At 34.2% G+C, this 15,052-nt stretch overlaps 1 protein-coding gene across 4 annotated transcripts in view; it reads right to left on the minus strand.

Moving 5' to 3' along the window:
• Window positions 1-15,052, minus strand: part of ASCC3 (activating signal cointegrator 1 complex subunit 3) — a 320,199-nt gene that overhangs the window by 293,164 nt on the left and 11,983 nt on the right. For all 4 annotated transcript variants that reach the window (XM_011228387.3, XM_002921969.4, XM_034670897.1 and 1 more), the window contains exons 2-3: window positions 11,185-11,315; window positions 7,750-7,900 (exon numbers count right to left, since the gene is read on the minus strand). In XM_011228387.3, coding sequence (XP_011226689.1) covers window positions 7,750-7,900; window positions 11,185-11,274 — 241 coding nt within the window. In that variant the 5' untranslated portion in view covers window positions 11,275-11,315. The remainder of the gene's footprint in view (window positions 1-7,749; window positions 7,901-11,184; window positions 11,316-15,052) is intronic.

Genomic DNA, 15,052 nt, shown 5'->3' on the forward strand with positions numbered 1-15,052 from the left:
AAAAAAAACCATGAGAATAATACAAATTTATTTATTATATTTATGATATTGGTTACCAGAGGCTGAGGCAGGGTCCATAAGGAGTTCTGACCATATCATCAAGATTTTATTTCCTAGGGGTGCCTGGGTGGCTCATTTGGGTAAGTGTCTGCCTTCAGGTGAGGTCAAGATCCCAGGGTCCTGGGATCAAGACCCACATTGGGCTCCCTGCTCAGTGGGGAGTCTGCTTCTTCTTTTCCCTCTGCCCCTCCCCAACCCCCCCATCTCATGCTCTCTCACTCTCTCTCTCTCTCGGTCTCTCTCTCTCTCAAATAAATAAAATCTTAAAAAAAGATTTTATTTCTTAAAAAATGAATACTGAAGGAACGATAGCCAAGTGTTTAGCTGAACTGTGAATACACAGGGATTTGTTATATTTTTATCAGTCTGAAATATTTTAAGAAAAATAATATGAAAAGCCATTAATTTTTACTTTTTATTGAATAAAACAAGAACATATACAGTACACATACAGCTCAAAGAATTATCACAAAATGAGCGCACCTATTTAATTTGGATAACTACTTNAAGAAAAATAATATGAAAAGCCATTAATTTTTACTTTTTATTGAATAAAACAAGAACATATACAGTACACATACAGCTCAAAGAATTATCACAAAATGAGCGCACCTATTTAATTTGGATAACTACTTCCAGATAAAGATTATCAGCTTCCCAGAAACTCCCAAATCCACTCCCAGTCATTACCTGCTTCCTCAAAATAGCCAATATGCTGACTTCTGAATCAGAGATCAGTCATGCCTAGTTTTCAGTTTCATATAAACGGAATCATCAGCCTGTCTAATCTTTTCTGTTTGGCTGCTTTCATTCAACATAATTATAAGATCCATTTACAATATTACATGTAACTGTATTCATTGTTTCTATAACGTAGTTTACATATCATACTTTATGCCACTATCTAACAGTGAACTGGATTGTTTCCACTTTAAGTCTATTACAAGTAATGCACTGGTCTCTTGCATACATGTGCGGGCATTTTTACTTGATATTTATGTACACATTACTGGATAATATACCAAGACTTAAAATTTCACTTGTCCAACCACAGCAGATACTGTTATTCAAAGCAGTCATATCAATTTAAACCATAGTCTTTAGTGGATGAGAATTCTTATTTCACAATCTTGAGCCCAACCAACAATTGGTTTGTTCTTTTTAACTTTAATCATTCTGATGTGCATGTAGTGGCATCTCTCTGATTACTAATAAGGTTGGACACCTTTTCATCTGGCCATTCAATTGTCGTCTGCAAAGTACTTGTTCAAGGCTCTTGCTCCTTTTTAAATAGGATTACCTTTTCTTATTAATTTGTAGGAGTTCATATTTAATACAGATATAAGCTCTCTTTTGGGTTATATATGAAGCTATCTTCTCCTATTCTGTGACTTGTCTTTTTACTCTCAAAAAATAAAAAAATATCAGTTTTAATGTAGTCCAATTTACCAGTCATTTCCTTTATGAGTGCTTTCTGTTTACTATTTGGTAAAATTTTCCATATATGAAGATCATGAAGATATTCTTGTTTATTATCTTTTAGAGAATTTATTGTTTTGAGCTTCATGTTTCATTTTATAAGCTACTTAGAATTATCTGTACAGGTATAATTTTTTCATATGCATATATTGTTGACCCAGCACCATGTAGTGAAAAAACAGCCATGTTTCACTGCTTGATGACCTTCATGGTAAAGAAAGAGCCCTAATATCCGTAGGTCAGTTTCTGCACTCTATTCCATCCCACTGGTCTATTTGTCTATCCTTAGACCAACATCTCATTTCTCATTTACTAATCTTTATAATAAATCTTAATATCCGGTGAGTCAACGTTCCTTCTTTATTTTTCAAGGTTGACTTGGCTGCTCTTTGCCTTTGAATTTCCATACAATTTTCAGATTATCTTGTCCATTTCCACACACAAATGCACACCCTCAAACACAAACCTGCTGAGATTTTGATTGGGATTGCACTGAATCTATAGTCAATATGGGTCAAAAATGGTATCTTATAATATTCTAATCCTTTCTATATTATTGCATTTATTTAACTATTCTTTAATTTCTCTAATATTTTAGTTTTCAATGAGAAAATCTTGCTCGCCTTTTGTTAAATTTACTTCTAGATGTTTGATGATTTTTAATGCTTTTGTAAATAACATTTTAAATTTGCTGCTGGTAAGCAGAAATAAAATTGATTTTTATACTGACCTTGCTAAATTCATTTTCTAAAGATACAGTTATGTGAATAATGGCAGTTTTTATGAATCTTTATACTCTTTCTTGCCTTTTCAGCAAGTACCTTCAGTACAGTGAGAAAAAGAAGTGGTGAAGGGCATTCTTGTCTAATTTCCTATCTCAGGGGAAAAGGTTTTTCAACACTGCATCATTATATATGATGTTTGATCTAGGCTTTTTAAATATATATTATTTATCAAAATAAAGTTCTATTCCTAGTCTGCTAAGAATTTTTATAATAATTGATTTTAGATGTTCGAAAATGCTTTTTCTTCATCTACTAATCATGTGATCTCAAACCTTTATTACATGAATCACATAATTTTTCCCTATTTATTAATCCAGTAATATTTTGTGCACTCATGTGCATTTGTGTTCCCTCTCATACACACATTTCACATGTTTATTTTTTTTTATTGATCCATTTGACAGTATATTGCAGTCTTCGTGACGTTTCACTATAAACACTGCAGTATGCATCTCCTGAGATTTAGGATATAGTTACATAGCCACTAAACCATTGACTCACCTCAGAGCTAATATTACCTAATGATATCCAGAGTACATATTCAAATATCTACAATGGTCCCAAAAATATCTTTATTATTTTTTTCCAATTCAGGATTCAATCAAGGAGAGTACATTAAATTATTATATGTCTGTAACCTTCTTTAATCTACAAATAACAACCTCATGCCTCTTTAAATGACATTATATGACATTCTGCTGTAAAGCCATCAAGGCATACAAATTTCTTTGTGTGAAGTTTTTAATTACAGATTCAATTTCTTTAAGTCAAATATTCAGATTTTACTATTCCCTCTTTTGGCCATTTTAGTCATTTTTGTCATCTTAGTCCTCTGAATCTGTCAAAAGCTCTTCTCTTCTTCTCATTCTCCTCTTCTCCATCCAGCTGCCTCTTCTGGAATGGACAGTCACCTCTAGGAAAAAGTGCCCCAGAAGCCAGGATCACATTTTCTGGGTTTATGTCTGCTTCCAGATCCCGACCTCATAATTCTTCATTGCTTTAGTAGACTGTGATGTAGTTAAACAAATTTTATATTTTAGTTTTTCTAGTTATTCTCAGCAGAGAACTGTTCCAAATTAACCTGTCTGCCAACCTATGGGAAAAAGAACTGCAAACTTTTCTGGAATCTGCAATTTTCAAACTAGCTACTTTTCACAAATACTCCTGAAAAACTTCTTGGCACTTCGAACACACAACAGGCCTTTATTATTCTAAATGTGTAGCCTTACTTCCATACAGAATTTCCAGATCCTAATATCTTTTTAAGTCTCCTTTTCCGTAAACTGATTCCTATCCTCAGTTTTAATTCCTCACTTTTTATAGTAAAATCTTATTTCCTTTACAACTCAAAAAACATAATGGATTACCAAATTCCCTAAACCACACTTGGTAAGTCACTACTGTCCAACCTACATTTTGATTCATACTTTTCTTAAAGACAAAGTTATTAAAGGTAAAATGCAGAAGAACATCGAAACCCAAATAAAGGGGTTATAAATCAGAGAAGTCAAAATAAACAGTGAAATAATGTGAATACTGAAAAAACTAGTTCAGTTCTGGCTGAGTCCTAATCTGTATTCAGACCAGAAAAATGTCATCAGATCATCCTATTCTGGCTCTGGGAGAGATCCAGTTACAGAGCTGAGCAGGGAACTTCAGGGTCTTTCTACTGAGCTTTCCTCCATTCTTGACCCCCACTCTAATTTTTCTATCTACACTATGTACGTCTTATCAGCTTCCTGAAATGAGAATTTAAAACTCTAAGTAACAGATACACATGCCTAATACATGATACATTTTATTGACTGCCATTCTCAGTCTTGACCTCTTTATTTTCAAAAATATTTCTACTTAGAGCACATAAAACATATTGATAAGGTTTCATTGCCAACAGAATATAGGTTACGACTATGCTTATCCTTCAAAATCCATGGAGGAGATAGCTATTTCTACATTGAGTATTTAAATAAACTAAGATTAAAGGCCAAGAATACTACTTTTAAATAATTTATAATGTTTTCTCCCTAGTAAAGCTAAGTTTTATTATTAAAATAATCTTGAAGGGAGAACAATATTGTAAAAAGGTATGGGAATACATTAGATGTAAATCTGAGAGGAAAAAATACTTTAAAATAACAACAACAAAAAAGCTGTCAGCATCAGAATAAAGACCACAGAGTATTTTTAGTTGAGTTCTCAATAGTTTACTTATTTATTGAACATCTACTATATCCATTGCACCATATTAGGTATTAGTATTCCATACTATAAAAAAGTACGGAATAGATGATAGACTAATGAAACACTAACTACTAAGATTAGAAAAGAATAACAGAGGACATGAATGAAGCCTAAGCCATTTCTTCAGAGATGAGAAGCATTTTACCAGGTGAACAAAATGAGGAAAGTTATTTTAACATACAAAAAGACAGAAAAAACCAGTAAGCACTGTTAAAGAAATTACGTAAGTAAACATTGTATACGATTAGTAGTAAAGGTTGCATATGACAGAATGGCAAGGAAATAAAAAGGTAAATTGTTTCAATTCATAAAGAAACTTTTCTTATGTCCATTCTAAGGAATTTGGTCTAAAAAGTAACATGGGAATAAAAAAACGAGCTTTGCTTTTTACAAAGATTAGTAACAATGAAGAAGCTGAGTAAGGAAGGCTGAGGCAATAGGCTACTGCAGTAATTCAGAAAGGAGATGTTAAAAGCCTAAATTAGAGCAATGGTAAATAACATAGAGTGAATTTAAGAATAGGGGAAAAGTAGACTTGACAGAACACGACATCTGATTACAAGTAAAGAATCTAGTATTTCCATCATGTTTCTATTTCAGAATTTGGGGTTAGCCTATCTTCACCACGAATCAACCATAGGATTCAGTTAACCTTCATGGGTTCTGTTACTTATATATACTAAGTGAAGGGATTGGACCAATGTTCTCTGATGTCCCTCACCAGTTTAAAATACCCATTACGATGACTAGTTGATATACGTGGCCTTAAATAAGTACCTTATACTACTACTACATTCAACTGAAATATAAGTTATTGTTCTTTCTTTATTCTTTTGCTCTACCTCTTTAATAAAATTATACCAAATTACCTATGTGAAAGAGCAATATAAGAAATCACAAAAACATTTTTCCCATGAGACTAATTTTTTCAAAACTGCTAATTTTAATTACTCTTCCATTATCAGCAGTATTTTCATTCAGAAATAGTGGCTGCTTACTAGTCAACTATTAGTTTCAATAAAGCTAATAATTATTCAACTTAAGCACAGCATTAAAAAGCAGATATAATAGAGCATTTGCCTAAATCCAACCCTAAGGTTTTCTCTGCTATGAAAATATTCTTTTGAGATATTACATCTCAAAATAATCAATTCCTTAAAACACACCAATGAATATATTAGTCCCTCAGTATGAATTAGATGGATTGCCAACAGGCGAAAAGTCCTAGGATTACATTTAATGACTGTTATTTAAAGCAATGATTTCTCACTTGTCAGAGATACTCAGGGAAGAAGTCTAAAGGGTATCTTATTTCTTAAAAATCTTAATTTCCACATAATTTAAATAAAGAAATAATTTGGTCATGGTACTGAATAAACTTAATATTTTAATAATGTTCTGCTAAGTATTCTGAGTTATTTTTAAAACTGAACTAAAGAAGAGGAAAGACACTTTCTACAGTTTTTGAAAAGTATTTTAGTAGACCACTGCCTCTCGCTAATTTCCCCAACATCTTAGAAATGAAAACAGTAAAGTCCAGAAAGGTTAAGATCCTAGTCAAGTTGATCTTGGTAAACTGAAGACTGCATTTTCACTACAATTTTCCAATGAATCTAACTACCTCTATATTTTTAAAATATAAAGTGTGATTCTATGCCAAATGCTATTACAAATCTCATCCAAAGTGCACTTCATTTCCCCTAGGCTTAAAAAAAAAAAAACCAAAAAAACCCCCAAAAAACCCTTACTTAATAAAGACCTTGAACTTCAGAAGATAATGTAACTACAAAAAGATACGTGACATTCACATGTACTTGCACAACTTAAAACAATGAAGACATTAAATTTAATATTATACTATATTACAAACCAATGATAATTAATACATCAAAGTCAAAATATCTGAAGAATAAATATAAAGATTTGATGATCATAAATAAGTCAACTATATGAGATGTAACAGAAACACCCTTCCCCAAGTTGGTGTAAGGAAGAAAACTGCCAACCAGCATATGATAAAAGATCTAAATTTTTCCTCTACCAAGAAATCACCTGAGAAAACTTTTTCATTTATTTATCAAGTGGATCTTAAGGCTCTAAAACATGCCAAACACAATTCTAAGCACCAAGGATGAAGTGTTGAACAAGAAAAATAAGTTCCTATCCTCATGAAACTTACATCCTAATACCAAAACACAGGCAATAAACAAACAAGGAAAATATCAGATAATGATAAACGTTACGGAGAAAATATCACTGAGGTTATAAGATAAAGTATGACTGGGTAACAACTTGAGAATGGGTGGTCAGTGAGGGCCTCATTAAGGAAATAAGTTTTTAGCTGAGTTCAAAATAACAAGAAAGGATCTACCCACTCTAAGAGTAGAACAAAAAAACATTCTCAACATAGGGAATAACATGTATAAAGACCTGCAAAACCTGGGACTGAGGAAGTAAGAAAAGGCCAGTGTCTCATGAAGCACAATTGCTGAGGGCAAGCATGACTCGAGGTCAGAAGAAAGGTAGAGGCCAGATCTCACAGAGTCACAGTATCAGCATGAACTTTTTGGGTACAAATCTGAATCTGGAAAATTTAGAACTACAGTAGTGTTAACTATGCTTTTTAGTCATCAGAGTCAGAAAGAGAGGATGAATTTCAATGAACAAAGTCAAAAGTTTTACCAAAGAATCATTTGTTTTATTTTTTGTTTTTAACCTTGGGAAAGTAACCTATATTAATATATCGTATCACAATCTCTAATTCTAATTTCTTTCAAATATAATCAATTGATGAGATCAGTGTGCAACAGGAATTGAAGCAAAGTTTAGCTTCAGTGCTGCCTCTCACTATGTGTTGGCAGACCTCTACAAGAAACTGAGCTACATGGCTTTTAAAGTTCCTTCAAGCTACATTAAAGTTTTCATTTACCCTCTCTTTATTTCAAACATAATAGAAGTTTTCACACTCCAAATTCTTATGAATCCCTCGTATTTGATTTTATAATAATTACTAATTTAATTCTGCTTCTATGACTATCCTGACTCCTAGATAGATAAGCCTATCTTTTATAATTATAAATACTTGCCTGGATACTTGAGTCTTTCCCTATATAGCACACAGTTTAAAAGGAATCTATTTTCAAACTTTAGTGGTTCTATAAAACAAAACAAAACAAAACTATACCTATCTGTTTTGCAGCCTGCAATATATCACTTAAGTCTTCATTTACACTTTGCATTTCACTCTTCTCCAGTTTTTCATTCAAAAATTTTACTATCTTCTCCCATGTCACATCCAAATCTACAATTTGTTCATGAAGTTTAGACCGCTTCACCTGAAACAGCATAATACAGAGACACTGGTTAGTGGTTTCCTCAAAGCCATCACATACTGTATATATTTTGCATTACGTTATACAATGGGCATTACACACAAGAATTCAAAATTGCTTTTTAACTAAGCTCCCAGAAAGAGCTTTATTTAAATGTGATTTTAAAAAAATCTTGTGTGTTTAAAAGCTGTTTAAAAAAACTTTATTTTTTATAGTTTCAATCACAATAAATATTCATTATGCAATTATTTTCACATAGCAAAGGAAAAAGGAACAAAGGAAAAGTCCAACATTCAGGGGTACCTGGCTGGCATGGTAGGTAGAGCATGTGACTCTTGATGTCAGAGTCATGAGTTTGGACCCCATGTTGGGTGTGGAGCCTACGTTACAAAAAAAAAAAAAAACCAAAACAAAACCCAAAACCAAAAAACAAACAAACAACTGATGAAAAAGCCAACATCCAGACAATAACAACTGGTAATATCCCACTTACCTCTTTTCCATTTTTCCTTTTTTTTTTAACATAGCTTAAGATCATATTACATGGAAGTACTTTATGTCATGGTTTTTGATGAAAAGTATTAAGGAAAATCAGATTCCTATTATGGGTTCAATAAACTCAAATAGGTACTGTTTTACTAAATATAATCCTAAAACAGGTTAGGCATCCAGGAGATTCTTATCTATTCACTCTTTTCTTGAGACTATAAATATTCCTATTCTCAAGAACTGACATAGGAGGCAATGAAAACTTTACTTCATACCATTGGCCTTGACCCATGGATTAAACTTCATGAAGCCCTCTGACCAAATAAAAAAGTAGCGGATCAGACAAAAAACTATAATTTTCATCTTGGTTGTACTGATGATNTTTCATCTCGGTTGTACTGATGATATTGCATAATTATTATTTCCCTGCCTCAGTTTTCTAATTTAAAATGTTAATTAATGCTAATCTGGGCTTACAGGTAAGAAAATGAACAAATGTAGAAATGAAATAATATTAGCCACAGGGGCACCAGGCTGGCTTAGTCAGAAAAGCATGTGATGCCTGATCTTGGGGTTATGAGTTCAGGCCCCACACTACATATAGAGACCATTAAAATAAACAAACAAACAAACTTAAAAAAAAAATGGCCAGAAATTGAATTAAATTGTTTCAATGGGTCATAGGTACAAAAAGGTTCAGCTTACTTTTCCCTCTTTTATATTGTTGGATATATCTCAAGACAAAAAGTTACATTAAAATGAGGCTCATTACAGGGTGCCTAGGTGGCTCAGTCAGTTGATCATTCAACTCTTGGTTTCAACTCCGGTCATGGTCTCAAGGCTGTGAGATTGAGCCCCATACTGGGCTCTGTGTTAGGCCCATTGGGCTCCACACTGGACCCTGCACTGGGCATGGAGCCTGCTTAAGTTTTTTTTTTTTTTTTAAAGATGTATTTATTTATTTGAAAGAGAGAGAGAGCAGGGGGCAGAAGAAGAGAGAATCTCAAGCAGACTCTGTGCTAGGTGCAGAGCCTGATGTGGCATTCAATCCCAGGACCCTGAGATCATAACATGAGCAGAAACCAAGAGTTGGATGCTTAACAGACTGCGCCACCCAGGCACCCTGCTTGAGATTCTCTTTTTTTGCCCACCCCCCCCGCCCTTCCCATCCCTTCTCACTTCTCTCTTTCTTAAAAGAGAGAGAAAGAGAGAGAGAGAAATAATAAAATAAGGCTCATTAGCTCTGCCACTTTCCTCTGGGGAAAAAAAAGTATCTAAAAGTCTATAAGAATAAATGAAATGACATGGAATAAGCATGTAGTCCTTATACATTTTCAAATTTTAAAAAATCTTCTGTTGTATCTCTAATATAAAGTAATATGTAAAAAGGGCCTTGGTTAGGTGAGGAAAGAAAACAATTCAAATTTAAGATAGTAATATTAATTAGCTGTATAGACTATACCTTTATTTNTTTTTTTTTTTTTTTTAAAGATGTATTTATTTATTTGAAAGAGAGAGAGAGCAGGGGGCAGAAGAAGAGAGAATCTCAAGCAGACTCTGTGCTAGGTGCAGAGCCTGATGTGGCATTCAATCCCAGGACCCTGAGATCATAACATGAGCAGAAACCATGCTTAACAGACTGCGCCACCCAGGCACCCTGCTTGAGATTCTCTTTTTTTGCCCACCCCCCCCGCCCTTCCCATCCCTTCTCACTTCTCTCTTTCTTAAAAGAGAGAGAAAGAGAGAGAGAGAAATAATAAAATAAGGCTCATTAGCTCTGCCACTTTCCTCTGGGGAAAAAAAAGTATCTAAAAGTCTATAAGAATAAATGAAATGACATGGAATAAGCATGTAGTCCTTATACATTTTCAAATTTTAAAAAATCTTCTGTTGTATCTCTAATATAAAGTAATATGTAAAAAGGGCCTTGGTTAGGTGAGGAAAGAAAACAATTCAAGTTTAAGATAGTAATATTAATTAGCTGTTATAGACTATACCTTTATTTTAATTGCCATGAAAATGCAAAACAGGTCCCACTGTAAAGAAGGTCAACTGTTTTCTGTAGCAAAACTGTATCAGTGTTAGAGGAAAAATCTATCTAAAGACTGTTAACAAATCTTCTCTTCCTAGTATCAATCTTTAAGTAAAGGTATTAATTCTATAACTGCATGAAGACTGTAAACAATAAAATTCCAACCTATTAGAAAACAACATTAATATTCTATAATAGAGTCAAATAAAGAGTCATCAAAGTGACTGCTATTTTTTAAAAAACAACATAGGGTCAGTTCTTTCATATATATATATTACATAGCTCACACGTTCATATATAGTTTATATACCTTCAGGCCTATATAGTCCACAACCAATTATAAGGACCAGACAGAAGTCAATTATGAAACCAGCTACTGATTTTAAGACATTAATATTCATACTTACCATGTAATGGTAAAGACATTATTTCTGTCCATTTGATAAAAATTTTACCAGAGACCCATAAACTTATTATTCAGATGTTCCAGAGTTAAATTACGAATTACAAAATTAACTGGGGCAGAAATCTTAGTAATAAAAATTAACAAAGAATTAGCTAACATAGTTCTGATTATTCTCTTTGACAATACAGTCATAGGTGCTTAAGGTAAGTATGCTCATAGGAAACATCATTACCCATTCCTCTTCTTGGTATAACACCAAACAAGAAAATTTACCATTTTAAGTACACAGAACTGAGAAAAAGCATGTAAATTATCTGCTCACATTGTACATTTATAATGGTTTTCATCTAAATGGTTTACCTTTAAGTCAGCCACTTCTTCATTATAATTATCTTGCTTGGTGACATTTGAAAAGGAGCGCAAAGCTCCTGTGAGACGAGGTAAAGCCATCTATTATTCAATCAGTGATCCATACAAGGAGAAACTTGAAACTGAAACAAAACAAGATGATATTTATCTATTGGGAGGAGGCTGGAAAAGTAATCAAACTCAACAAATTGACCTGTACAAGAGAAAACAAAAACCAATTAGTTAAAAAGCAATTGCCATCAATGTTGAAAAATTATCCTGACACATTTTTTTATCCATGAAGCTTTTTAATAACCACACTAGCCACGGCTGAAGAAAGGAAAAAGAAACACAAAAACACTTGTTTGTGGGTACTACTATAACATCCCTTCAAAATGAGTTCTACACATTCCCAAGGACAGGTCTCCAATACTGTATTATCATTTCCAGTCACACTGAGAGAGATGAAAGCACTTTCCCATCTTTTCTCCAATTTTGTTTTATGCTCACTGATTTTATCTCAAATTATCCCTTGCTTTCAGAGTTTCACTGGCTTTTTCTCTTCTCGAAGTATCAAGCATGTTTCCATCTAAATGCATTTGCATTAATGGCTCCCTCTATTTGAAATGCTCTTCTGATGTTCATATAACTGACTCCTTGACACAAGATACCTTCTGAGATGGGACTTTCTTGACTACTCAATCTAAGAACAGCTACCCACTTCCTATCTCTCAAAGCACAGAATTTCAATTCTTCTCATACTAATTAATATTTGACATTTTCCTGTTTATGTGTTGTCTCTCTTCTTAACAAAAAAAGACCTTTACTTCACTGATTTGTCCTAGCAAATAGAACAGTCTGGGAATACTTTGGGTACTCAATAATTACTTAGTAAATAGTAAAAGAAAGAAAAATGGAGAAAAGCAGATAATGGTAACAGAGAGACTGAAGAACAGAAGGAAAAAATTAAAGCAACTGGGGAAGGGGAAAACTCCCAGGAAAATAAAGAAGTCAGATGATCTGATCTCCTTGTTTATATGCTGACAACTAAACAACTCAACCTTCTGGCAAACAGACTAATAATACTGACTATGAGGGGAGTCTTTATCTATGAAACACTGCTGGAGGGTCATCCTGGATTAAGACTGCTTATTACAACAAAACTATAATCTACAGGTTTATAAAGCCTGGCTCCCTGGACAATGTCACGAAAGGTATATAAGTCTCTAGGACAGTTCTCAGGGATGATTCTGCCTCGCATGGGATAGCTGGCAGTATCTGGTGATACTCTGAGTTACCACAACTGGAGAGTGGGGAGTATGACTGGCTTCCGGTAGATAGAGGCCGCTGATGCTGCTAAACATCCTACAATGCACAGCACAGTCTCCCCGCGACAAAGAACTGTGAACTGTCTAGCCCAAAATGTAAATAGTGTGCAGCTTAGGAAACCCCACTCCAGAGTCTGAAATAGAGGTGTTTTATAATCCAGACACTTCCTACAGCGTGAAATGGCCCACAAACTTCAAGTAAGAGACCTCATTGATTATTTTTGGCCAAAGAGCATGTGTCCAACGTGGGAAGGAAAGAACCAGGGTGGCCATATAGAATATTTCAGACCACGCTGTGATTCTGCTCTTCTTCTTCATTGTTTATATCCTTGAAGTTATCACACATTTGGGACCACTACTTCCATCATTTTGACATAACCCACTATAATCTCCTGAAGCCCTTGTCCTTCTCTAACAAGAGCAAGGCATGAGATAAAAATGGATGAAGTCTAATTCACAAACCTAACAAATCCTAACAAACAAGATAAATACACCCAATCTCTAGAAAGAGATCTAACAGCAGGGTCTGGTAATGAGGTCACACTGTTGTTACATACTACACCAATAGGAAACTAAAAACTCCCTGAGGTCTCATCAAAATGACCAATATCAACTATACTTATCAAGAAAATGAAGTAACCCATACTTCTTGATTTTCTAATTTGGTTTTATCCGTTTTCTTCCTCAGGCTGAATACTAACACTTTAAAAATGTAATAGCTCATTTGCTCAAGAACACCTGTAAATCATTTATTCATAAATATTTGAGTTTCTCCAATTTACCAAGAACTGTGATAGACACTGGATATAAATAAGATTTAAGAACTCTGTTCTTCAAAACTCACTGTACTTTGCACCAATAAAGATTACTAACATTTAAGGGTATCTAAAATGTCTAAAGGTCAAAATGAGAAAACAAATTTTACACCTTGGTTATTTATTTAATCAGCAAATATCTATAGGTCACCAACTATACATCAGACACATTGTGAGGCTCTAAAGATTAAAAAAATCCAAAAAACATTTTCGGTTATGACTGCATTTGCTCTGAATAACAAGCTTACAATATGGTTAAGAAGAGTTACAATAATTACGCAGATGTAACTGTAGGAAGACAGAGGTGGGACATCTAAGACAGTGGGAAGGAAGGTAGATAAGGACAGAAGTTGAGATTTACAGGACTTGAATGAGTTGCCTGGTAGGGAAGAAAAGGTAAGGGTATGAAGGAGAAAACTAAAATAACAGACTTACTGCTTAAAAGAAAAACCCTATATAATGTATATTTGGAGACTCATGGAATAAGAATAAAGATGTAAGCAGGGGGGGCGCCTGTGGTACAGTGGTTAAGCGTCTGCCTTCGGCTCAGGGCATGATCCCGGCGTTATGGGATCGAGCCCCACATCAGGCTCCTCTGCTATGAGCCTGCTTCTTCCTCTCCCACTCCCCCTGCTTGTGTTCCCTCTCTCGCTGGCTGTCTCTATCTCTGTCAAATAAATAAATAAATAAAATCTTTAAAAAAAAAAAAAGATGTAAGCAGGGAACCAACACCATGTCTCAATTTAAGCACTTTTTATCCTGACAATCAGAGGAGACATTGAAAAAAATTAATATATTGTAGAAAAATTACTCAGATTTAAGTTTTGTGAACAGACTACAGGTGGGTCGAGACCAGCAAACCAGTTGCAAAGTTATTTATTACAATAAACCAGATGAAAGATAAAGAGGGTGGAATTGAGGCAAGAAAAAGCAGAAGATGAATTTGAGAGATACCTATATTTGAAGGACAGAATGTGTGGGATAGGCCATGAAGATGAAGGGGAAAGGAGCAGGACACTGAAATTTTTGATTTAGGAGAAGCAGAATAGTGGCGTATATATGTATAGATGGCATACAGGAAGAGGAAAGATGACTATTAATTCTGCTTTGGAAAGTTTTGATCATGTGCCATCTAGTAAGATAAACAGTTTTGGATTCCCTATCAAAGTTCTGGGCTGGAAACAGAGAATTTTATGTTATCACTTCAAGGTAGTTAAAACCATAAGCGAACACACTGCTTTAAGTCAAATATAAATAAACCTGTGGACCTTCTCCCTAAGAAAACAGACATACACATATCTAAATTATTTTGTACTTCATTTCAGAAGCCGCAGGAATACCATGAAACCCATCCACATGAACTCCTAAAAGTTGTCTACTCTCCTCTTGAGAGCAGACAGTAGTGGGCCAAGAACAGAGTCCTAAGAAAGAGATCACCAAAGAGTTGTCATATGAAGAAAGTGTTACTACAAGAGAACAGAATGTTTCAAATGCTGTTACAGAGTTCACAGTATTTGGCCACTCTCAGGCCTTAGGTGAGTTCAGCACACATACTTTCAAAAAAACTGAGGGAGAAAGCAAATGTCAGTGGGTTGAAGGATAAATGAAAGGGGAAAATGAGGAAATAAAATGGGTACAAGCTATTTTTTCAAGGAACCTGGCCGAGAAGAAAAGGAGAAAGGGCAAGAAATAGTAAAATACATTGGGTCAAGAGTTTTTGAAAATATGGGAGAGAGC

Source organism: Ailuropoda melanoleuca, chromosome 10 (genome assembly GCF_002007445.2).
Source record: "Ailuropoda melanoleuca isolate Jingjing chromosome 10, ASM200744v2, whole genome shotgun sequence".
In the NCBI taxonomy this organism is placed as follows: domain Eukaryota; kingdom Metazoa; phylum Chordata; class Mammalia; order Carnivora; family Ursidae; genus Ailuropoda; species Ailuropoda melanoleuca.